Raw genomic sequence first — 25,490 nt, forward strand, 5'->3', positions numbered from 1 at the left:
ATCGACTGGATTGACAAGGTAAGCGAATAATGTCCTTATACATATTTATCATAAATTCAAATTAAGATATGAGCTTGCAGCCAATTTTATTGATCTTCAAAACTCCCTTACACACACAAATGTAGATGCAGATCTTTGCCAAATTCCGCACTCGATCACTTGATCGTGACTCGCTCAATAGTAAACGCTGATCGTCTTGTGGAACGGAATGTACTCCAGCTCGGCCGCGTGCTTCCGCCGATAGTCCCACAGGAAGTGGTCGAGCAGGATCGCATTGACGCAGCTCGGCTTAACGTCCGGATGGTCGGTGAGCAGCTTCGCCCGCACCAGCACCTTCAACCGCTCCACCACGTAGATGGATGCGCCACGAATTTCCATCTCCTCGCGGCATCCATTCGCGAGCAGTTTGTCCTCCTTCAGCACTGCCATTAACTCGTCCCCGTACGCGAGCGTGCCGAAGTGGACCAACACCTGCGGCACCCGGTAGTCGGCAAACATTGTAATCGCATCGATGTCCTCGAACCGGCCCAATCCCTCCCCCCGGTAGCAGGACCACAGATCTCCCACCAAGATCTGCGCACGCTTGTAGAACGAAACACGTGTCTCGATCGTTGCACCATCGGCTTCATGCTCTAGGATGGCCTCGTCCCGGAAGCAGGGGAAATCTTCCACAACGCGCTGGAGTAGCTTCACCGCAGAACCTTCACACGCGCGGACACAGTTTTCGAACCGTCCCTCGTACCGGTCGAGCAGTACGCGGCCCACTTCGTGCAGACATTGCACCCGCTCTTCCAGCAGCGGTGCCTTCGTGCCTTCCGTGTCCGATCGTAGAATCCCTTCGAGCTGCTCGAGCGTTATCTTTGCATAGTACGCCGGGTTGGTGATGTCGATGCCTTCGCGCATGGCCCGATTGATGGCGGCACACAGCGCAAAGTATCCGGTTTGGCCGTCCACCTTCCACTTGGTGGCATCGCTTCCCGGCGTCCAGAAGCAAAAGTTAAGCGTATCGATCAGAAAGATCCAGTTGGGCGCGTGTGCATCCTTCGCCGTCGGGTGGTGCTCGTGCTGGGAGAAGTTTTCAATGTTAATTTCCTTCTCCTTGATGCCGCGGATGACACGGTCCGCTAGCTTTTCGATCGCCTCCTCGTGGACGGTGAGATGGCGAGCGTTTTTCACGATCAGCTCGCCGGATGCGGCCGGCAGGAGTTGAGGGGCCATGCTGGATTTCGAATAGTAGTTTGAAGCGGGTAGTTTCACGCCACTGTAGTGTGCACGTGCGAGGGACTGGTGTACTACCGCACGAGGTACGAGTTGCCGGGTGACTGAGAGTAAAAAGCGCGCGCTGCGCAGCATCCAGAGATTGTTTATGTTTTCCAAACCCCGAAAATCGATGTTTGACATTAGATATTAGATCGTTTCGGATAATTAGATTTTCGTTTTCGGAGATATTAGATCGGATTTGGATATGCTGTGTAGATAAAAAGAGATATTATATAGATAAAATAAGCTTAAGATAACTGCTTCTTCGTCGAAATATTTCTCTCATTAATTTTAAATCTTCACGCACGATTTAGCCACAAATCAAATACTTTATTCACTGAACGGCGGGCACACACACACACACACCAGCGAATTACTACTCCATGCCTAGCTTTTGCTTAATAATAAACTCGGGCAACCGTTTGCCCTTCCAGAAGCGTGGCAGCGGCACGTCGGTGGCCTGTCGCAGCTTGCTCGCCACGTACGCTTCCGCGGAAAACTTTTCCGCCTCCTTGATCTGTCCCAACAGTTCCGCCTGGAAGAGCTTTTCCTTCTTCAGCTCGCGCCTTTGTCGGACCTACAATGGGTGGAAGAACGGGGGAAAAGGTTTACGTTTTGTTACATTAAAATTTTCCCATTACCCATCCTACCTTTAACCACTCAAACTTCATGCGCTTGCGAAGCTTCTTCAGCTTGTGCTTGCGCATTTTGCGCCTCCGGATGACGATGAGCCGGGCCGCCTGTTTACCGTGCTCATCCTTCGACCCGGTATCGGTCGGAAGGTCGAGCGACGGTATCAGTGTGAGGTTATCACCGATCGGCCCGGTGGGCGGTTGTACCGGATTTTCGATAATGCGTGACACGGCCGGAATGTCGATGATTTCTTTCAGCGGGATCAATGGATTCCTCCGGATGCTATTGCCAATCTCCACATTTCCAACCGAGGAGCGAAGCTCTAGTGGACGTATCGGAAGCAGTATCGTGGATTCGTGACCTTTGAGGGGTATTTGCTGCGTGCTTAGGGCTGGAGTTTTCAGTGCGAGCGCCGGAAACACCGCGGCTGATGCCGGTTCTCTGAGTGCGATGCGGCTGAAACTGCGCGCCAGTGACGCAACTCCTACGGGAAGATACAAAGTACGGAGGAAATTTAAACAATTAACAAGAAAAGACTCAAAGAAAGTCGTATTTACCATTTAAATGCCTGTGGTGGAACATTTTTTAGCGACCATCAACAAATCCCTCCGCTGCGAAAAGCACACACGATTATACAATGTTTTGATTTTACACCGGCAACTGTCAAACTGTCAGCACAGACGCACGTTTGCTGAACTGCTGAATGTGTGCTGAGCAGAGAAAATTGGAACGTAATCGCATTGTTTTATAGAGAAAATAATAATAAAAAAAACACACATTTTGTCGATAAATAGTACACTTTTGTAGTGTGTTTTATTTTTTCGTTTGTCTATAATTGAAGAACATGCAGAAGCACATCCTAGAACCAACAATCAGTACTCATTATTGTTCAGGGCAGTTGGTCAGGGCTGCTTCTAAAGCTTAACATCTAAATTGCTCATTATTCTGAGGGAAAGAAATGCTTGGCGCCTCCACCATTTTTCATGTTTCTTTAATAATTTCCTTTATTATATGATTGCTAATTAAACCAATAGAATAAATAACGGTCCTATTTGGTGACACATTGAAGCAACCCACGGACCGTCGTGCGCATGTGCAGCAAATCGTGTTATTTGTTGCTGGCTGCAGACGGCAAATTGGTAAACAAATTTCCACCCCGAGCAGAAGTTATTGACCCGCAGAGATTGTCAGTTTTTTTGTAGACACTGCACCTCACGCAAACGAAAGCACCTCAATCAAAATGCCACGCTCTGCCTGGGTGCAAATTTGCCTCCTGCTAACCGTCACAATCGCCACCACAGTATGGGCAGCCGATGCCGACAAAGTAGTGTTTCAGTTTCCCGAGTATGATTTTAAGGAGACGAGCAAAAATGTAAGTATCCGATCGATTGTGGGAAACAAAGGCCGGTAGGAGTGATTATAGCTTTTCTTCTGCTTCTTTTTCTTCTTATAGGAGCTCACATTCCGGGAGTACGAATCAGCCTGCGACCAAAGCAATCGATGTGCGGAGTTTGATGGCATCGAAAGGACACGGTGCGTGCGGGAATGCATCTCACCGTCCTGCTACCAGGAGATATACAAGTTCGATGAGGTACGTAAGCAGCATTTTGTAAGCCGAACGAAAAAGCATATTAATTTGTTATTCTTTGGGAGCGTATTTTTAGCTCGAGGAAGGCGAAATCGATGTACGACTGAACTCATTCCGTGCCTGTTTTATGCAACGACTCAATCGCAACCGTGGCTAAAAATCAAGCAAATCGCATTTGTGGTCATTTGGAAAGCATAGTATTCGATCGACACTCTCGGCCTGATCACTGTTCAGTATTTGTTAGTAGTTGTAGTAGTAGCCAATCTAGTAGTGGGACACTTTTCAGCGTCTTTACTTACCAATTCCTTCCGTCGAAAGCGGACCTAACATGAATCAATCAATTTTTGGTAATAAATAGTGTCATAAAACCTGCTTTTCGGATTTTTTCTCTCTACATAAACCTTCAAAAGCTGTATTTTTCAATGCTTTATTTTTTCCATCAAATCCATAAGTTCATCTTTATTCGGGTAAGATGAGAATGAACTACTACTTGTGAAACAGAAAGCTCATAGGTAAATGCAGGTGAGAAAAATGAGGAAAAGACAAAAAAAACAAGAATGAATGCATAAAAATGTTTCAAAACTCAACAAGAATTTAGGAAAAAGGTGAAAATTAAAACAAAATTGATTAAAATATGCGTCGTAATAACAAAAAAAAAACAATGATACTGGGTGAACTGGACGAACGTGTACTGGGAGAGCATTTGAAAGCGATTGCCAATATAATAAATTAATCCGTTTTCCCTTTCGGGTGTAATACCAGTTCTGTTACCATTTAAAAACAAAAAAAAAACGGGGCTATCCATGCTTGCACAATGTACGATGGAGAGAAGAATGACTGGGACTCTTGAAAATTGTCGCCACTGGTGCGAGAGGAAACAAGATGGCCTACCACACAGAAACAAAAACCCACACACGCGCGCGCGAACCTAAAACAAAGCACTTAACACGAAGGGGCGTAACGGAAATCCTACCAAGTATGAGTGAGCGATGACGAAGGACAATGATGCGACAGGTGAGTATGTAAGTGTGTATGTATGTGTGTGTGTGTGTGAAGGATGACTAAATGACGCTTCCAGCTGGGGCGACTACACAAATGGCACAAAAAAAGGTCGTACACTTTCAACGTGAGTTTGCAGTGTGATCCCCATCCAGACGAGTGTTTTGCTGCTCTCGTGTCCGGTTGGCTATTACGCTTTGTTCTTGAGGCTTTCGAAAAACTGTATGCTACTCTTCAGATGGCCGGGCAGTAGTACGGGGCTGGCGGGACGCTCCGGAGATGCATGGCCGGGTTCGTCGTCTGCATCGGTTCCGTTGAGCTCACCATCGGCACCACCTGGAACCAACGGTGCTGGTGCCGCTTGCTCCTCCTGCTGGTGGTGGCCCACCTTATGGTCGTCTGTAACGTTGCTCCTGTAGTTTGCGTGTGTGTGTGTGTTTGAGTGTGTGTTCGTGTGTGCGTGTAAGAAAAGAATAATTCGTCTCCAGATCAGTACATCATCGATCGCTCGTAACGTATTGGACTACTAAACTACCACTATAAGCACTAAAGTACCGCAACGACATACTATCACTGAAACATACTGACTACTAAGTGTACTACAGCCTACTACTAACAACTAAGTCTACCCACTACTGTCGAAAGTATGCCCCACCGGAGCAGCCCATCCGATCGACCACGTACTTATGCTCACGAATTTGCTTCGACAGACTGCGCGCCGTTATGCTGTGCCCGGGAGCCATCGGGTAGTACGTCGACTGTCGGTACGCTTCCAGGTTGAGCTTCCGGATCTCGCGTATCTCGTCCCGCACCGCTATGCTGCTCGTGCTACTGTACTGCCGCTGACCCTTCGTGTTGGGCATGCCTTCCTCGTTCAGCACATCGGACGACTGGCGGATAAAGTCCTGCAAGGAGCAAAGGCATATTAATTGGTGTGATCTACTAAGAGAGTTTTTTTTTGTGAGGTTAGGAGTACAAATGAGCTTCCGATTAAGTGAACAAAAATGTACAACAGCACACCGATGTGTTTTGATTTTGGAATTCAGTAAGTAGGTAAAAAGGATGGAAAACGTACTAAATGAGTCTCTGTGAATTAGAACGTGATCGCTACAATGTAGTGTGTGTGTTTAATTCCGTGTCCTGTACGTTTATACGATCAAGTAACTGTTGCGTGTGTGTATTGTGTGATCTTGTGTAGAATGCTCGTTGAAGGGTAAGGATCAGTATTGGGTATACATGCGTGAGATACAAATGATCTTGTGTTTGTGTATCAAATGATCCAGTTTTGTGTTATACGATCGCACACACACAAACACACACAAACATGCACAAAAGGAACATGGTGAAGGATCAGACTAGTGATCGTCACACTCTGTACTGTACATTACCTTTCTAAGCTTGACCTTTTATTCCACCATCATCATCATCATGGTCATCATTACCATAAATAAAATAAAAACCATAAATAAGGTAAAGCATAAAACAAGATCCCAAAAGAAGAAGGAATAGAGGCCTCAAATCATATACTGAAGGCATGTGCTTTCTCTACCGAAGTAACCATCACACACTAAAGCACCATTTCATCCCCTTATAAAAAAGACCCATAATAATCCCATTTTTTCTCCTTTAAGCTTCCCTTCTTCCTTCAACCCAACTACTTACCCTCGGTTTGTACAGTGGTTTCGGTGGCAACGTGGACACATCACTCGTGCTACCACTGTAACACTTGGCCAGCTCCTTCACCGATGGCAGCACATCGATCACATCCTTCTCGATGATCGCAAACTCGCTGCCCGTCACGTTCCGGCTCGCAGGGTAGTCAATGTGCAGCGAGGAGTGCATCGAGGGCAGCACGTGCGTAGTACCCTGCTCACTACCAGCTCCCTTGCCCCCCGACTCTCCCACCAAACTGTTCGTACTACCGGTAAAGCTAAGCTTTCTCTTCGGCGCAAAGAATTTGATCGTTTCGGGCGAGAGTGGTTTAACGGGAAATGGCGAACGGCGATGATAGCTGCCAGCATCCACCCGTTCGCCGGTAGAAAGTTGACTTTTAAGGGCCGAAACATTGGACGACGACGACTGTTCATGACTAGGGGCAGTCGCCATCATCGCTGGCTGCTGTTTGGTCGGTGAGGGTTGAGGTAGTATTTGCAGGATCGTATCGTGCGGTGGCTCCGTTTCCGAGTGATACGTGCGTACGACCTTTGCCTCCCCGGTCGTTAGGTCGTAGATACGCGTCACATCCGAGTCTTCGCTGTACGTGAGGCTATCCAGCTCCGGGCGCTGATGAGCGTTCGTCGGTGAGTGAACGGAGCTCAGCTCAGAGGAAGAGCTCATCAGTGAGCCTCCGTTCGGTTCTGACTCCACAGGTACGAGATAGATCTCGCGAGCCGCCGTACTGAGGTAGCTCACCTTCGTGCCCTGCTGCAGGATCGGATCGTCGGCCGTCACCTGTACCGGGCGGGCAGCGAAGATGTCTTCCGCCCTGGGATCTCGCTGCTTACTGACGCTGCTCGAGCGGTACAGCGAGCTGACCGGTTCGGGGGTGAGTTTTTGTGGGGCTGCAGCTTCATTCTCATCCACAGCACGGCCAAGCAGAAGGGACTGAGTTTGAAGGGGGGATTAGAGAAAAAGAAGGGATTAGTTTATTGTAGTACAAAACGGGAAAATTTTTTTAGGCTCTAAATACGCTTTTGATTAGAATTGATTAGTTTTTGTTGTTGTCTGTTTTGGCACGAGTTCCACCTTAAAAGTCTTATAAGAGTTTCAATGATCGTTGGGGTTAACTGGTTAGGGTTTGTTACGGCGCTGTTTAGGACGAAGCATCCAGATACGATCGTTAGAGGCAGTATCGAGGAATCACCACCAAACAGTTTCTACAAAATTTCAATCCACATTGATTCCTCGATCCGACTTCACCTGGGTACAACATTTTGTTAGTCACTGTAGTAAGCCACAATGCGCCATCCGATAGAAGCGCTTTTCTAAAACCTTACTGAGGATGAATCGGGGTATGTATGCGTGTGTGTGTGTTTGTATGAGAGACCAATTATCGCCAATGCCACTGTTTCCCTGTCCCGAGGATGGATACCGATGGATTTGCCCCATTTTAATGGGTTGCTGGATGAAGGATACAGGAATGAACTCTGTCTGTCCGCTCCAAAAAGAAACATTAGTGTCTGTACATGTACTTTTTACCGATGAGAATGAAGGTTTTTTGTGGATGAAGTTGCTACTGTTGCTACGATCCGGATGTTATGATCCCATTGCTCTATCTAAACCCAACCTGCTCTGTTATTGATAATGATGGTTTTATAAGCGTACAAGCGCTCTTTCGATCTTACACCAAACCCTTCAACCCAACATTGAGCTTACTTGGCAACGTCAAGGAAGTGTTTGGAGGACTTCACTTACCCCACGTGGGACATTCAACTAAATATGGGAGCGTGTGGTAGGGGGGAGGGGGTTCTGAAAACTTCTGATCGATCAGCTCCTGATCTCCTCACGCTTCCTGATCTCTCTTGATATGGCTGTGTGAGTGTTTGCCTGTAAGTGTCTTGCTTCTGCTACATGGGGAAGAGGGTTTCTGTACCTTGTTTTTGGACTGGGTACTGAAATTAGAAAATGCTTCAACACAACACAAAACACACATGACAAGACAGAGACGATGTCCCCGGAGGGCAAGACAGTCCCGTCATTCCAGCTTCAACAATCCAACCGACAAGAGCGACACGAAAACATACAGGACAATGAAGGACAAAATGGAACAGACAAGGCGACAAAGGACATGACATACAGACACACACATACACACATACAAAACCCGGATGGTTGGGACCTCAGGGATATTCAGCTTTCTCGTAACGATCGATCAATGGTTTTCGTGTATTTGTTTGTGATTGCTTGTACCGATGTGAGCTTATCTAAAGATCTAAGTTCGTTTTTGGTGGTTTTCTAATCTCTAAAACCAAATAGTGTCTGCCTTCCTCTACGTAACAATTTGCTTAAAATGGGTGTATTCTCTGTTGAACCCTGTTCTCTTTACTTAAATTATCATACTTTTATCTAGCTTTTAAAATAGTAACATAGTAACGTTCATTAAATACATAAATGCCATCCCGTATCACGACAGCATGAACCAACCAATCGACTGTGTTGGTTTTTTTTTGGATAAAAATAATGATTGCGTTGGCACATCCCCCAGATTTCCCTTGTTTCCAAAAATCACTCGATCATTTGCTTAACGTCGATCGGTAACTATCCGTCCGCCGGACGACCGGAAAGTTGGAAAACTGTTCTATCCGGCTTTTCACACTCGCGCTACGGCGCAACGTGCCCAAATCGGTAAAAACCGTCTCTACCACCTGTCCGCGACCAGCCTTAACCGGTTCGGGCACAATTCCACGACCACCCGCCGCTGCCGCCACCCGCGCCTTTCGTGGCAACGTATGCGCAGCCCTTTCGACCCCGTCCGCCTGATCCTGACCGGGCGAAGACTGCTCGTCGAAGATCGGATTCAGCACGAACTGGCGCGTGGTAGCGTGCCGGGCCCGAAAGCTGTCCCGCTTGTAGTCACTGTGCAGCGTTTCCTGCTCAAACTGGGCCAGTATGTGGGCGGGAATGTCAACGGCCGGCGCGGTATCACTACCGGCCGCCGACGGTGTTTTCGTTTGGTAGCCCAAATCAACCGACGCCGCCCGATGCACGGACCCGGACCCGTTGGCCAGCTCGTGCTGGGGCAGGCTGCGTATCGAACGTATCGAGGCGGACCGACCGACCGTAGCCGGTGCGGTCGCATTGTTCAGGAACCGATCCATTAGGTAGGAATCGGCCGGTAGCGTGTAATAGGTTTGGTGACTCACTTTCTCGTCGTCGGTACTGTGCGATGGCTGCTGGGTTTGGGTCTGGGGACCTAGGGTGGACTTTAAGGGGGCACCGCCCGCACGCAGACGCTCTGGATCGTTGATGTAGTACTCGCGACCGATCCTACAGAAATGAATCAAAATAAACATTAATTCTGAAAAGATCGAGTTTTAGCTCCAATTTGTCACTTACTTCTTCGTTTCTGTCAGTACGCCACCCGTCACCGACTGTAACGAGCGATCGTTCTCCGTCCCCGAATCCGTCGGCTCTTTGGGTGGTTCCTCATCGTCGATCAGCACACCGCCGGCAGCTCCTCCGGTGGCTGGGGCCGCCTCCTTTCGCACCAACCGATCAATCTCGATCATGCTGGACGGGCGTGTCTTTTCCGACAGCCGACGCTGGAGCACATCGGGCGAGTACGGGTTGTTGGCGATCGGTTTGGCATTACGCCACTTCAGATGCTCCCGTTCGGCAATGGATCCTTCGGAAGGGGCACATAGACACATTACTACCGCAAGATCTTAAGGGAGAGTAGATCTAGAAGAGCACTTACCTGGTATGAGCGTGTCCGGTGCATCCAAGGACGCGTCTTGCTCTCCAGAATCACCCTGTACATCCGGTACATCGCCTTCATTGGTTGCTATTTGTGCTGGAACGAGCGTACATACGTCAGCGACCGATTCCACTACGTGCGGTTGCTCTGGATCAACTTCCAGCGCAGACTCGCCTACTTCAATACTTGGATTCGTGTTATTCGAGGTGTGGTTAGTGACAAGATGGTTAGGACCCTGTTCCGTGAGGCTGATGTTAGTTGGCATGCAATTGTTGTTGTTGTTGTTGTTAATGGTAGAATTGGTAAGTGAGAAGGAAGTGAATGGCGATGAGAGGGAGGGAAGCTCGGTATCACTGAACGCGGGCATGCTCGTGTCCTCGATCTTTGACTCGTCCCGGGACTCCATCGACGTGAGCATCGTTTCCTCCGTGCTGATCGGTGCAGGGTGTTCCTCCCCTGGCAGGCTCACTGTCGTGATGGATGGTTCCGGCTCGGTAGAAGATGTGTGGCTGACCGTTACTATGGGCTGTGAAGAATCTTCTGAAGATACAAGCAACGCTTGCGGCGACTCCCCGCGTTCGATGTAAGCGTCTGGAAGGGGTAACGTTTCCTCATCCATCACAGTTCCTTCCTCGACGTACTCCAGGCTTTTCAAACTGTCACTGTACTGTGCCATCTGCAGCCCAGCCACCTCTATCGGGCTAGGGAACCGGTCCTCAAGCTCCAGCAGTGGTTCCTCCCGAATCGCATGATTACTGCATGGTCGAACATCGGTTTGCGTTGGATCACTGACAGCAATTAGCAGCTCATTTTGGAACTGTTCTAGCGCTTCCAGAGCTTCCGGTGTGTCCACAATTTCCCACTGTTCCGGTTCCGGCTTTAAGGGGACGGACAGTTCCTGAGAGGTTTCTTCATCTTCAGGAAGATTTAGAATCGCTTTTAATTCTTCACAGTAAGCACGCATCTGCTCCGTGACGGCCACTATCCCTGGTGGACCCGAATCCGGACTCGGTGCATTGTTGTCGAACATTACCAGATCGGGCTGAAGCGTTACCTGGGTCGGTTGATCGTATGGCGTCCGTTCGAAAGGGTCGTGCTGCTTGGTAGTATCCTCTTCCAGTGATTGCAATTGCTCTGCAAACTCAAGCTGATCTTGATTGCACACATACAGTGCAGCTGGTGGTGTTTCCCGTATTTGTAGCAAATCAGGCGATGGTCCGGGTTCCGGCGTCCGATCGGAGTCATTCGGTTCCATAAGCGAGCAAAACTCATCGTTCCCCGGCTCGTACGTATCGAACGATTCGAGCCCATCGAACGAATCCGCCAGCAGGAGACTGTTGTTAGTCGCTTCGGAGATCGTTCGATACTCGCTATCATCCTGCTCCACCTGTACGCTGTCTGATGGGGATAGGACGGGGTGTTTCTCTTCCACCACCCCGGAACATTCCTCCGTGATCGCTTCCAGCGTTGGCGGTTCACTGTCAACCATTTCATCCAGCACTGCCGGTGGTTGCTCCTCCGAGATGGCTGTCAGTGGGGAACTGTTCGCCAACCGATCAAACACGTCCGTGATCGTCATCATGATCGGATGGGGCGACAGTACCTGCTGCACTGGCGAGTCCGGTGGTGAACGGGAATCGAGCAGCACTTCCGGTTGTTTTAAGAACTCCAGTTTGTTAGTCTTCACGCTACTACTATCGACGCTACTATCAGTTTCTACACTACTATCCACGCTACTACCATTACCATTAGTTGTGCTACTGTCCGCTAGGGGCGTTACCGCTACCACTACTACACTGTCTACTGCTACGGGATTTGATGGAGAAGGGTGTGCTGCACGAGAGAGATGGTTAAGGTGAATTGGTTTGGTGAGAGCATTGTTAGTGTGCGTGTGCATGTCCGTACCGTTTGTGTGCCGAATTTGGGGAGGTTTTGTTTTTGGTGCTACTTTTTGGACAGACGTGCAAGAGTTACTGTACACAGAATTGGGGGTTGAGAAGCACCGCTTATTAGAAGGAAGGGGAGATTTGGTTGAGGCTTCTCTACTACACGGAAGTTGGTCTGTTACGGGCACTGGGGTTGTTATTTGAGCGCAGGGTTATGGTAAACTGTAGGACCTGGGACGGTCGGGCTGACTTACCTCGATCTATTGGGATTTCTTTTCGGTCACCGTAACCGTTGGATTCGGTGGCGGAACTGCTGGAAAGGAAGGCAAAGAAAATAGCAAAGACTTGAAGTTACTCCACAATTATACGAAGAAAGAAGAGTGAAGAGACCTAACACAATTAGGGAAATACATTCTAAAAAGACGAATAACACAACAATGCAGTAGAAGCAATCAGCAAACGAAAGCAAAGATCATCAGATCGTCGATCACAACAACCCAGCAGGTTTAGTGTTTCCCCATTACCCTGTTCCCACTTACCGATTGTCCCCTGTCTCGGTACGCTGCAGCATCTTCACGTCGTCCGTTATAACATTGTTGTTTGCCTCAAACACATCGTCCAGGAACGGGTTGGTCAGGGTCGGATTGGTCGTTTCCACCCTGTCCGCCACCGGTTCGATACTGATCAGATCGTCCACCTGCAGACGTTCACTAGCTCCGTTCTGTGCAACCTGATCGGCCAGCAGCTGACTGTTGGTAGCTTCGGACAATGCCTCCTCATTGACCGGCAACGAGTTGATCGACACGAGACTGTCGGGCGGCAGGATCTCGTCCAGCGATTGTGTCTTGGAGGAGGACGAAATTCCCTCACTCGTAGTGTCTTTGCTGCTTGACGCCACAACCACAGGCGCTACCGATGGTACAGTGCCACCGTTCACATTGCCATCCGACTCGTACCCTTCACAGTCCGATCCTGCCTCGGACAGATCACTAATTTCGTCCGCATTCTTGTCCCCGATCAGTGCCTTCACCTCTTCCGTGGGCGATGGTACGAGCATGGCGATCGAGGATTCGGTCGTCTTCAGTTGCCGCTTGCGGAACAGCCAATTTTCCTCCCACGTACCATCGGTCGCGTTCGACTTGAGCGATTGCAGATCGTCGTCCTCGGCACCGGACCCGGATCCGGTCGTGTCGGACAGATCGGGCAGCGGGACTTTATGCCGCTGGATGTAGTCGCTCAGGTAGGATTCGTCCGTGTCGGAGAGTCGCCTTTCGGTGCCGATCGCACTGTAGCTGATGCCTTCGTGTGGTTGTGGTGCTTGATCGTCAGCCTAGGGGTAGAGGATGAGTTGAAAGGAGAAGTGTGAAACTCCGATGCGAACGCATAGAACGACGCGCGCTACTTACCGTTACGGACATCTGTCTGAGGCTTTCTTTACTCAGCAAACTTCGGCTGCTACCTAATGGTGGGGATGTAGGTGAAAAGAATTGGAAGAATAGAAACAAAACAGGTAATATAACACGGGAGCTTTCAGTAAGGGACCCACTAAAGCACTAACCAAACGGACAAACAATGGCAGAAAGCGGGCTTGCAAAGGCTACAGGAACAGACATAAAGCAGTAAAAGGGTTTAACGACCAAGGTTGGGAGGCAGAATATCAAACACTTTTCCTGGAATTTTACTACAAGTATGACCTTTCAGGTCGTCCTTCCTAGGAAGTTTTACTTCCTGGTCAATCAAAGTTCAAGGCCAGAACAGACTCGGTTTCTATATTCGGATAGATAGGGGTAGCTCTACCAATCACGTGCAGACACACACTAGCCTGCCTTCTCAGTTTCTCGAGACGGCGTAAATCACAACAAAACCACAGAACACTTGCGGACTTGCCCGACTGCACTACGCACAGACACTAACAATGGACCTAATTGCATTACCCTCTCAAAAGCCAAACGACACTTTCTTACAGGATGCGGGCGGCAACATTTCGCAACACAAAATATCGATGCGAAGAAAACGGAGAAGTCACATTAATGCAATTATTTTTGCGCTTCTTCGAGGGGCGGCACCCGCCCAATGTGAGTGGGTGAGGTTTTGTTTTAAAACGCAACACATTTTAAAACGAACGTTTGTGTGGATTGTGCGATTGGCGCCATCCGGGACCAATTCTGGGTTTGTTGTTATGACTATGTCTACCTCGAGCAACGCTAATCCTTGCTGAAGCGCGTTACGGAAGGATGGCTCTAGGGCTATCTTTACAAAGTTTAAACTCCATCGATTACTCTTTTGAAGGCATCACGGAGGGTAAGGAGTGCCGCAGTGGAGGTTTGTTGAAAGTGAAACGGAAAGTTGCATAATTGGATCATATTTTGAAAACGCTTCACACGTTCTTGGTTCGACCTCAAAAGGCTGCATTTAAAATCATATTACAATGAAGTCGAAGCGAAGGTGAACCTCGTAGGGGACCTACAGCTGTAGAAGTGCCCAGGGAACTAGGTATTTGTATAAGGCTTTCTTTGAGAGAAGAATATCAAAATTGTGTGAACTGATCTTCAAAAATTGGTTTCAAGAAGTTTGGAGAATTTAGGAGACCAACTATGACGAGATGGGTATTATAATCATATTCTAAAATATTGAAGATACTTCAGATTTAGACACGGTTCACAGTACTTTACATTGAGGCCTTGGACGTTTTACTCTGGATATAGCCTTGTGTTTCAACATTTTCCATTTGAAAAGTTATCAATTTCTGAGTTCGTCAAAGATAAGGAATGAATTTTCAACACGACAACGTTGGCTTCCACATATTCTCGGAAAGAGATAGAAGTCTTGAATTGAACTTGCGAACATCTTTTTGGAAATACACTACGGACACACGACATCACATTTCACCAGAAAGGGACACACGTTTGCTGCTCTAAACCTCTCTAAATCACTAATACGTCTAATAAACTTACCCGTCTCGGACAGCTGATTGTGGTTTATGTCCACCGTGGTACCGGTGTACGGGGTGGCACCAGCGCTGGTCTGCCCCTTGCCTGCCACGTCACCGCCGTCGGTGAAGTTTTTCGGATTCCGATAGTCGTCCACCACCTGGGGCGAGAAGAAAGTATTCGATCACAAAGTACAGATAAATGGCACCGAGGATGATCGTCAACACGCTCAGCATCACGCTTTTCCCACACCGTGTGTTCTTTTTGCTTTTTTATTCACGCGCCACTCCGATACACTCCGTTCTAGTAGCACTTTTGATACGTTCTAAGTCACATAAAAAGGGGAATAATAGGACAGCCGAATCACTTCACTGTCACGGTGAAATGTTCTTAGAAACCTGACAACGTAAGCACGTCGGAATGGGAATACACTTCCAAGTTCCGACTCGCAAAAGATAACGCACAATCGATCGGTATGATTTGGTCCAAACAAAGACACACACTTTTGGGAACTAATGAAGATGATACTATCTCCGGCCCGAAACACAACTGCTTGAGGTCACTTTTGTACAACCAATCAACCTCTCCATGCCCCGCACGTTTGTATCAAAAAGACACTAAAGATACACACTTTATTGACAAGACCGGTACACCAAGCGACGGATGCGTTGTTTCTTCTGGTCAGACACGTACTGATTGTACAGAAAATTGGCCAAGAAAGTCAACTGCCATGTACGTTTACTTTCGCCCTCGTACCGAGAAAAAGAGAGAGCACAATAGGCGGGTGGGTTGCGTTGGAATCCTTACAAGTGTAGCCGTCATTCGGTGCCTCCTTTCCCTGTCTCTTGCAACCATGACACATGCTAAATCGAGTACCTGCTGTGTGTGTTTTGTCTCAAACGCTAGGCAGCAATTCGATAGAACATGGTGAAAAATAACCTCTTTCTAGAGCAAAAAAAGCAGGAACTTTCTTAAGTAGTTGCTACTCCTCGATGGATTGATCGATCGAGCAGAATTAAAGTCCATCGCCGCCTGTCCCTGTCCTTAATCGGTACACATACGCAGGGGATAATCTATCGGAGGTAACACTTGACTCGCGTAACACGCGCGGGTTGGGAATAGCTGGCGCTTGACGGTGCGAACGGAGAACGGAGAACCAGCCCCGCACTTACCTTGTTCAGCACCGCAGTGGCCAACAGCTGCTCGTACTTCTTCGGATCGAAGTACGGCAGATGCTCTTCCGGCCGTAGCGGCAGGCCACTGTGGTTCAGCAGCTCCGGCAGCTTGGCGATCTCTTCCAGTATCTTCTGTATCAGTCGCTTCAGCTCGAAGTGCTGATCGCTCGGGCTGTGATGCTGCTGTTGACCTTCCCATAGTGGTAGATCTGTTTTTGTTCGGGGAGGAATGGGGAAAAGAGAGGAACATAAATAAAAAAACAAAAGAAGAGTTTTAGTAAAAACATAGAAATAGCTTAGAAGTTATAAGATAATGAATAACATTTATAAAAAAGAACATACTTGAAAGGAAAAAATACACTCAAATACCATGCAAAAAAGAGATGCAAAAAGAAACACAAAACAGTTCGAAAAGAAAACCGAAACAAGTGCGTCAAAGTGTTGTGATAAAGTATGTGTGTGTGCGTGTTTTCGTGTACGAGTAGTTGTCAAAAGAACACGTGCCGTTTGCAATCATAAAAACATGAAGGATGCTATTAATAATTTCACACTTAACCCGCGGCCAATAGACCGCCACAGTCAAGATCACTGATCCACTCTGCTCGTAAGCTCCACTTCTTCTTTTTTTTATGCACTCTTCACCTCCCTAACACTAATGTAATGTTAATGCTAGTTTGCGGCTAACGCCGAAGAGGTCAGCCCAAGTGACATGCAGGGCACAAATGGCTTAAAGGTTATTTTAAGCTCGTTTACTTGCGAGCGAGTGAGCGAGCGCGCGAGTGAGATAATTATCATTGAGGGCAATCCTTAGGTCCTATTCCCCTCCCTTACAAAAAAAGTCTGAAGTCTACGCTGGCACACATCTCGCGTATGATGCCGCGTAATGAGGGTTCACCCCCATTCCTTTTTAATTAACATTCTACACTGCACGATTCGATTAAGTTCTTTAGTCTGGATGTGTTTGAGTCGCGTTTTTTCTCTCTTCTTCTTCTTTTACTTCTTCTTGTGAGCAGTGTGTAGTAACAAACAAGTATTATCAGCGGCGGATCTAACGGTAGGCGGACTAGGCGGTTGCCTAGGGCCCCGCCGATTTAGGGGCCCCGTAGATCGCCATTCTATAGTATGCCGTATGGACAGAGTACTAGCGACAAGGGCCCCCGGAAGGATGGCCAATGGGGCCCCGAGGCTGGCGAATCATTTGCACCCCCCCCCCCCCCACCAGCAAAAATTTTAGAGTTTGCGACTGATGATCGAAGGGGCCCCGACGGCATTTCAAGTTTATTGTTCAATCTCCCAACAGCAAGTTTAGTGACGTTACCCCCCCACCCCCCCCCTCCCCCCCCCAACAACATTTATCATTTACAGAGGGCCTCAACTCGTCGTTCCGCCTAGGGCCCCCGATACCCTTGATCCGCCACTGAGTATTATTGTTCACCGGACAAGGTACATCTTTTGCGATGCAACACATTGCGATCATTACCTATTGCCATCCAATTACGTCAATGCCAAAATCAACAGCGCAACGTGACGCATCATTAGGGCAAAGGGAGTTCACATACAAAAAACTCGCTCACAAAAAACGGTTTATTTGAGCTCTGTTTAAGTTTCAAATTTTGGAAAAGAAAGACAGTATATTATTGTTTAACCACGCGCCTACTTTCATTAAAAAGGTCTTCCCTTAGCAAAGAAAGCATCCATTCTGTCACGTACTGTTTGTGTGGAAGCTTTTTCGGGAGTGCTCGTTGCGATGAGTTTGTTTTCATTTGCTTTGTTTTCGGGGCTGACATTGACTTCTTTGTCGTGTTTGATAGCAAATTGCAACGTCTAACTTGTCTCTAAGCTTATGTTTTGAAACGCGCAAAGTTGTAGGAGCGTAACCCATCTTTAAGGCTTGGATCCACAACAAAAAAGCTCATCGTAAACAAATGCCACAAAAAAGGCTGAATTTGAATTGAGCAAATGCACAAAAACAGCAGAACAAAAAATGAAAACAGAAGCAACACGCAATAAGAAAACAACAACCTTAAGGGGCACGTTCCGGCACAAGCCAGCGACTCTGGCCGTGGGTCGTGAAACTTTGTACCAAAACACACATAACACACACATACCGTCTTCTATTTTTGTTTTGCCATCGTCATTGTGGTCACTTGCTGCACTCTACGTACACAGAGTACAAGGGGCTATCGAACGTCGAGCTTCGATTGATCACGCAAATTACCGTTTCGGTGGCAATTTGCCGGCAAGTTCCATTCGCGTGTTTTCCACCTGACTGACGAATCGGCGGTGATCTTTTTTGTCCCGATCCGTTGCTACTACAGAGAAGCTCTATTTGCATAGAGGAAATCAATCGCATACCACACAGTCGGTTTCATGCATGATTTACGCACTGTCGGTCGATCGAGCAAGCACCGAAGGAAAGGTGAGATCCTCCCTTAACTGATCGCGTTTTAATCTTTTCCAATTGAGCTTGCGGTTTGGTTTGCCCCTTCTATTTCCTCCCCCAGTGGGGAAAGAGGGAAACAGGTAAATAATCTCATTTTTTTGTCTCCTCCATTACTCCATTACTGGCACGTAATGAGAGAATCGATTATGCTGGCTTTTATGCAATGCAGCCAGCCAGGGCACGGTGGCCTTCGGCGGCATTCGTCCTTCGGAACCGGTTTCTGTGAATGCGTGTTGAAAAATTATTATTTCACTCCGAAAGAGCAAATGTCTTCAAGGGGCGTCTGTTTTTCATCGCCGAGCGCAAAACTGCAGCCTGACATCGAGATGCAAATCCCCTTCTCTCCGCCCGGTAGGTGGCAGGTGGCGCGTGAAGGGCGCGAAGGTCGCGGCGAAGGTGCGCGTAATCGCGGTGTCAAGTTCAAGCTGCAACGCAAAATCTGGCGCAACGTGTGTGTAATCTCTGGTGTGGCTTACATACCATTTGGTGCCGATGGTTCGCAAGGCGATAAAGCATAGCGCAGTCTCTGGAGGGGTTTGTTTGGGAGACGATTGGGATTTAATTTTCGCTAGTAAGACCGGCGCTTGGCGGGGTTAATCTTACGCAGGGCTGTATTTTGACCGGGATGCTCGATGTGGTGCGATTAGCGAAAGGTTATCAGGGGGTGGATAAATATTGATAACAAAGTACACGGAGTAAGTTCGCTGTGTGGTGTTAATGTTAAGAACACTGCATTCCTTGCGACTTCCATATCAAGTGTTGTAAGTTTACGATAGTTTTATGGATTAAGTGTCTTCAAAGCAGTGTCATAATTGTTTTGTTTTATCTGTATTTCCAATGGAAAAGTTTTTCGATGCGGCAAAGTTTAGTGGAAAGATCAAGGTTTTATCGTAATTTCCTTGACAAAAGATAGGAATGTTTACGGCGGGGTTTGGCTTGAAGCTTATGCTTTCCTTATTGTATGATATTTTTCCTTAGAATTGTTTATCTTTAGCACGGCTTTGCTGTATCTCTTACCGTGCAATACAAGGGTTTTCTAAGTTAAGTAACAAATTTCATTTAAATTGACATTAATGTAATGAAACACCTGTACTGTAAATGTTAATCTAGACATTTTGTGCCTTCATATGATAACAATTGAGAGATAAATGAAACTTTGTAAGTATGTAGGAGTTTTTAATAACTAGATCGATCGTTAAATTAATCAGAAGAAGAAAAAGCATACGAAGACGAAGAGTAAAAAGAGGAAACAGATCAATATAAACAATGAGAAGAAGACAGAAGAAGGGGAAAAAGTGGTTGAAGAAGTAAAAGAAGGATAAGAGAATGAATCCATGAAAGAAGAAGAAGAATGATAGAAAGAAGTAGCAAAATAAGTAGATACGGAGAAGAAGAAGAAGAGAGGAGTTAAAAGGGAATAAAAAGGAGAAAAAGACTAAAAAGAAGAAAAAGAAGGTGAATAAGAAGAAAAAGAAAACTAAGAAGAAGAAGAAGAAGAAGAAGAAAAAGAAGAACAAGAAGAAAAAGAAGAAGAAGAAGAAAAGAAAGAAAAAGAAGAAGAAGAAGAACTTTCACATTTGTTACATAATGTGTCACGCGGTTAAAGCATCGTTCACCCGGAAACAGAATGATTATGACACTGCTCATGAGACAGGTAGGTGTGCCTAATAACTGCACATAATTGATTTATTTTAATTAAATAGTTTTGCTTTTTTACAATAGCAAACAGCAAAAGGAATCAATTGTACGAACGCCTCACCATGAGCGCTCAAACGCTGTGCAATCCACAATTCGATAAGGATATCGGGAAGCGAACGGCGCAAAGATGCGTCCAATACAGTTTGATACGGTTTCTTAAGCAAAGCACTTTGGCAGAGTGTGTTACTTTCCTTTTTCGTGTGTTTCCTACGTGTGCTCACACGGAGAAAGGTCTGCGACGAATGCAGTACATTCATTGCTAATTTCAGCGAAAGGATGGCTCGCCAAACCGATGCCAACGCAAAGTGGCGGAAGCTTCGTTGCTCAACACTTATCGGCACTTGTGGCTCGCAGTTTAACAAATGAAAGATTAATTAATTAAAATAACTTATTAAAGTAAGATGTATCAATGTCACTTTCCACCAAAATGAGTGTGTGCAACGAACCGCAAAGCACAAACACCATAACCGTCCTTCACACTTTATCAGCATAATTCCCCGTTTTGGGTTGCTTCCAATGTCAGAAAGATAGCAAATGAAACCACACCTTTCACGGCTTCCAATTAGGTGGTTCCAGTTTCGCTTTGCTAGGTGTGTATTATTTGCATTATTGCATTAATTTCAAACGCAGAGGACGCTTATTGACGCGGTGAAACATGAAGAATTCCATGTCGCAACGGAGCAGTGAAGCATGCCATGTGATGACATTCATGGGGCCATTTCTTCATTCGGATTGATTTAAAATGTTTAGCATTGAGACATCTTTTCTTCCAATTGGATTTAGAAACTAAGCATTTCTTCTCCTACTCGATGAAGCTTACCTAGCACAACTTGGAGGACGTAAACGGCAACGTACGACACGACGGCGGTCAGCAGATAATAGGCAAGGAACGAACAGCTGCAGAACACCATTTTGAGGCGATTTCACTTTCAATGTGTTTCACTTAATCGAAATAAAATACACCAACACTTGTACACTGTATCACAAGACGCCAAGCTTTGACCGAGTTGCTGACGCTTCTAACATTGGGTGGAAAATTCAAAAGAACCATTCCAAAATTTATTAAACACGTGCACTAACGTCACCAAACATTATTCATATTCCATCCACAACTTTTCCCACACATTCACGCGGTGCGTTCGCGTAAATCAAGCTGTATCTGTATCAATCTCCATCCAAAAACGTGTCGGTTCCAATTTTCTTTCGCCAGCTTGAAGCTGCTTCCCCCCATACTACTATCACTATGTGGAGGCTGATGCAAAACTTTTGCCCGCTCGATTTTTGCCACTGTTTTGCTGCTGTGATTGGTGCGTTAGGCGTGAAAATTGTTTTCCCTTTCTGGGGAGGAGGTCGGGAGACGGAGCACAACTTAATTAAATTTTCTACCCACTGTTGTCACCTTTCTGGTCTCGGTGGCGCAATGCACGTACCGAGCCGCTCTTGCCCGTGGTTTAGAATAGTTTTCTCCGGCCTTTTTTTTTTAGTTCGGCTTTTGTGTTTTTGGAGGAGATGAGTGTGGCGGTGAGCGAGGCAGTATGAGCGCGAGATTATTGGAAAAGTTTCGTTGTCATTTAACATTGCTTGGGAATGCTCTCATCAGCACGGCAATGAAGGCCTGGGGCGTGCGACTTCGATTGCGAGTTCGAATCGAAGCAGGCTAAGAAATCCATTTCCCCGTTTGTGGGTGACAAAAAAGCGCTCACACTGTAAGCTTTGGTGGAGGCGATTACGTACACCGTTTCTCCCTTCCAAAGGTTGCCCTTGATCGCCCGCCCGTGTGAAGCAAGATAAGCGCCGATTTTTGTCAAGAAACGGTACGACACGCACCGGAGGGCTGATAAGATAAAATTTCGCTTATTTACACTCGTTTCTATGACGTTTTTTGTTTCGATGGCGGCCGTGGCGGCGACGGGTTCCGTAAAGTCGATAAAGAACGATAAAAAAAGCCGCAACCAGATTAAGCCGCTTCCCAAGTATTAGAAATGGATTAAAAGATTGTTGCTGCTTTACATCGGGTCAGCAGCAAAGCTGGGTTGTCAGGGGCTACTAGATGCTTCTCTTTAATGTTGCTTCAAAGCAGCAGATGAATTAAAGAAATTGTTAAAATAAATGAAGAAAAAAGTACCAAAACTTTTAGAAGCAATACTCGCCGAAATACATATTAATCCAATGATCAGAATTTCAAAACCAACAGTTGGAAAAATGGTTCCAGTTAATCCATTCATAAAACCGGCCGCTTAATTTGCAGCCTGCAATAAATCAAACTTTCCCATCAACTCTCTCACACCTGACAGCAGACAAACTGTATGTATTGAGTTGACTCTTTATGCCTCCTCATACATTCCTCTTTGTATGAGCATATTTCATGATTTTCTGTTCTTGCGCTTAAAGTGCCTTAATTTTGCACAAAGAGGAAGAACACATACACCAACCACCAACAACAGCACCGAACGCACAACGTAACGTACGGTTTCGTACGAATCGCCTGCAAACACACTGGCACACAGTGTACTTCCTTCCTGGGCAACTCCAACGGTGGCGTTGGCTTTGTGCGAAAACTCAAACATCGCACACCTGAAACACCTGCCCAAAACGCGGATAAGCGGAAAATTCATGGAAGTGAATGGGTCAGTTTTCCATCACAGGGGGGGAAACAACACTGCAACAACAAGGTTGGGAAAAGCACGCACAACACTCTGCCTCCCTCCCAAAAAGGGAAAGGTGAACGCTAATACCAATATTAATGGAGCACATATGCCCGAGAATCACTCCACCCCAATGCCGCGTGTGTGTGTTTGATAAGTTGTTTAAGCTTGATAAGGTTAATGGTAGTGTTTCACTCAACCAACAACAAAAAAGGTAAATAAATGCCGCGAAATGTGAACTGACTGACTGATAAGCGTGTAGCGCAAGGCGGAATACCCGATGATGATTCTCTCTTGCTTACTACACCCCCCCCCCCCCTTGCCAACGCATGATCCGTGTTATGACTTATTCATTGTGGGTGTCTGCGGTTCTTCGATTTTTCCGGGCCGGGTCTTCGATTTCGGTTGCAGTCGGTTGTAACTTTTCACCGCACAGACTTTCCACATGGTTGGAAAGCCCACTGACCGGTCACTAATTGCCGGGGGGGTGGGAATAATAAAAGACACCACGTCTAGCTGGGCTAGTAGTAGTAGTAGTAGTAGTAGTAGGCGGTGGTGGTGGAGGCTGGGCTTTCGTCGTTTGCCGGAGCTTTTCGGAGGGTTGCAATGATTCAACAGTCGATTGATAATGTGTTACGATTGACACAGACGATGGGTGGCGATGTACAGGCTATTTTTGTGCAATGAAGGAGCACTTTTAGAAATAAGGAAGTTTGGTAACATTTTGTGTAAACAATGTTCAAAAAGTATAAAAAAATAATTTTACTAACAAACATTATAAAGAAAATGCTTCGAAAACGCATTTTCAACAGTTTGTTGTTTATTTTTAACTTTAGAGACATTGAGTCTTTTAGACAGAATTTTTTGTAGTAAATAATAATAGTAAATATTGTAGAATTGTATAAAATAAAATATAAAAAAAATTTTTGGAAATAATTTCCTCTAAAATCGCCCCAAAAATAAACATGTTTGATAAAATGCATCATTCTTAATGAATCAGCTTGAAGAGAAATGCTCAGAATACAAACCAGAACCCTTATTAGAGCGTTCTTATCAAATCAATGTGCTCAAAAGATCGACTCATTTCTCCATTAAACCGTCCAGTGAGAATCATGTCAAATGTTTCTTCGTCTCTAACATGTCCCCAAATCTGCATAATACTCATCAACCAAACAATCTTGAAGAAACGTGTAAATTACCTAAAAACAACACCTATTATCCTTCATATCAATCCCAAAAACTGAGTTACCGTTTTCTTGCGTCACTGGTCAAGGCACATTTCAACATCAAAAGTGCATCACACCAAGGAAACAGTTATCCAAAAGTTGCAGTTGCGCCTCACAAAATCAGCAAAATCATTGCAATGTTCCGACCGCTACACACTTCCCAAAACTAAAACCCACGTCTAGTGGGTTAGGCGCCCCCTCCCTGATACTCGGCGTTATATCAACGCGATACCACCGCCGCGCACCGCACAATCAATCAAAACACGGCAATCATTTCAATTTACGGCCACCACAATTACCACCCTCACCAACCCCCGTGTATTTGGATGCAATTTTGTGATTTGCCACCGGCGTACGTTCCTCGTCGATGTTTCGTCGCTATCGATACGGGCGAAAACAGGTGGCAAAGCGAATCGCGAAATGGGGAAGGATTTATGGTCGCCCGGGTGCAATCTCGCAGCGCAGTACGCAACGGCTGGTGCAGGTGACTGCTGTGCAATGGCGAGTACAGATCCATCACAAGCGGTGTGTAACGGAGCGGCTCGTTTAGGAGATGCATATTCGGTGGCAAATTCGATTTCGCAGCTTGTCGCTCATGCGGGTGGACATAAATCCTTCGCAATGGAGAATGAAGCACGTACGCGCGCAAGCAATACCAGCGACAGCTGATTAGAACGCGTGCACTTTGGGAAATGAATTTGGGAAGTGAAGGGATTAGCAGGACGATGGGTAGGACATTTCCGTAACAGGACACGCGCTGGGAGCTAAGTGGTGTAGCAATCGGAACCAACGCTTTGAACGAGATCGTTACAGGTGCTGCTCACTCGGCATACACAGGTCTCTTATCACTCTGCACCAATCACTGTAAAGCGCGTCCGCGACTTCGAGGTGCTTCGTCTGTGTTCCGGCACGGCATTTCCTGGCACCCACTCACTGGCTTTAGCCGGTCACAGGTGCTCCACTTGCTTATCAGAATCCCCCCTGCGTCACAGATTGCTAAACACTTTGGCTCGCACCACTACTCTGGTCTGGCGATTAATGGGCACTATTTCGCGGGATGTAATTCCAGCACTGGGAGATGACAAAAAAATAAGACAAAACACACACACCACTCGTTCTAGCGGTTTATTATCGCGCCAAAACCCTCGCGCGGCCACTACCTTGCACTGTTTGCCTTTCGTTACGGCCGTTTCGTTGCGAGTCGCGAGTCCGCGTCGGCACCGCCACACACTCGTTATCGTGCGCGCCCCGTTCAAAAACTGAACCGACACACGGCAGCCGTCCAGCGGTGAACCCGCAGCAACAGGTACCGCACCCGCCTGCACGGTGGTGCAAGTGGTGGAATGAAAATGGTGCCGTGAGTGGGGAGCTTTTTATTAAATTGCTCACAGTTAATATGTTTCAAAGATCAGTAACATCAAGTTGATTTTTTAATAATGTAATAATCGTACATACAAATCCGATACAATATTTTACAATAATTAGGCTTTTTCAATTAAATTTTAATCTCATCTTCATAAGATTCGAGATTATGTTTGATAATTATTTAATATTTTTGTTTTAATAATTTATTATAAATATAATATTTTAA

At 46.6% G+C, this 25,490-nt stretch overlaps 4 protein-coding genes across 23 annotated transcripts in view; 1 reads left to right on the plus strand and 3 right to left on the minus strand.

Moving 5' to 3' along the window:
• Positions 1-55: 55 nt before the first annotated feature.
• Positions 56-1,386, minus strand: LOC120897025 (queuosine salvage protein). Its single transcript, XM_040301631.1, has one exon. It carries the CDS (start codon positions 1,351-1,353, stop codon positions 175-177), a length of 1,179 nt encoding a protein of 392 aa, XP_040157565.1. The 5' UTR covers positions 1,354-1,386; the 3' UTR covers positions 56-174.
• A 183-nt stretch (positions 1,387-1,569) lies between these two features.
• On the minus strand, positions 1,570-2,563 carry LOC120897028. The gene is made up of 3 exons (XM_040301635.1): positions 2,451-2,563; positions 1,911-2,377; positions 1,570-1,837 (listed from the first exon to the last, which is right to left on the minus strand). Exons 1-3 carry the CDS (start codon positions 2,473-2,475, stop codon positions 1,637-1,639), a joined length of 693 nt encoding a protein of 230 aa, XP_040157569.1. The 5' UTR covers positions 2,476-2,563; the 3' UTR covers positions 1,570-1,636.
• Positions 2,564-2,981: 418 nt separating this feature from the next.
• On the plus strand, positions 2,982-4,053 carry LOC120897030. The gene is made up of 3 exons (XM_040301637.1): positions 2,982-3,265; positions 3,347-3,484; positions 3,558-4,053. Exons 1-3 carry the CDS (start codon positions 3,134-3,136, stop codon positions 3,636-3,638), a joined length of 351 nt encoding a protein of 116 aa, XP_040157571.1. The 5' UTR covers positions 2,982-3,133; the 3' UTR covers positions 3,639-4,053.
• Positions 3,895-25,490, minus strand: part of LOC120897021 — a 43,440-nt gene continuing 21,844 nt past the window's right edge. For 13 of the 20 annotated variants that reach the window (XM_040301613.1, XM_040301611.1, XM_040301609.1 and 10 more), the window contains 12 exons: positions 15,885-16,096; positions 14,737-14,872; positions 13,189-13,241; positions 12,322-13,112; positions 12,037-12,095; positions 9,897-11,543; positions 9,536-9,824; positions 9,343-9,466; positions 6,143-7,084; positions 5,869-5,883; positions 5,165-5,385; positions 3,895-4,893 (listed from right to left, as the gene is read on the minus strand). In XM_040301613.1, coding sequence (XP_040157547.1) covers positions 4,671-4,893; positions 5,165-5,385; positions 5,869-5,883; positions 6,143-7,084; positions 9,343-9,466; positions 9,536-9,824; positions 9,897-11,543; positions 12,037-12,095; positions 12,322-13,112; positions 13,189-13,241; positions 14,737-14,872; positions 15,885-16,096 — 4,712 coding nt within the window. In that variant the 3' untranslated portion in view covers positions 3,895-4,670. Of the gene's footprint in view, positions 4,894-5,164; positions 5,386-5,868; positions 5,884-6,142; positions 7,085-9,342; positions 9,467-9,535; positions 9,825-9,896; positions 11,544-12,036; positions 12,096-12,321; positions 13,113-13,188; positions 13,242-14,736; positions 14,873-15,884; positions 16,097-20,848; positions 21,048-25,008; positions 25,024-25,059; positions 25,155-25,490 lie in introns of those variants that run through there. The other 7 variants (XM_040301617.1, XM_040301616.1, XM_040301618.1 and 4 more) reach the window with 7 other exon arrangements.

Source organism: Anopheles arabiensis, chromosome 2 (assembly GCF_016920715.1).
Source record: "Anopheles arabiensis isolate DONGOLA chromosome 2, AaraD3, whole genome shotgun sequence".
NCBI classification, from domain to species: Eukaryota; Metazoa; Arthropoda; class Insecta; order Diptera; family Culicidae; genus Anopheles; species Anopheles arabiensis.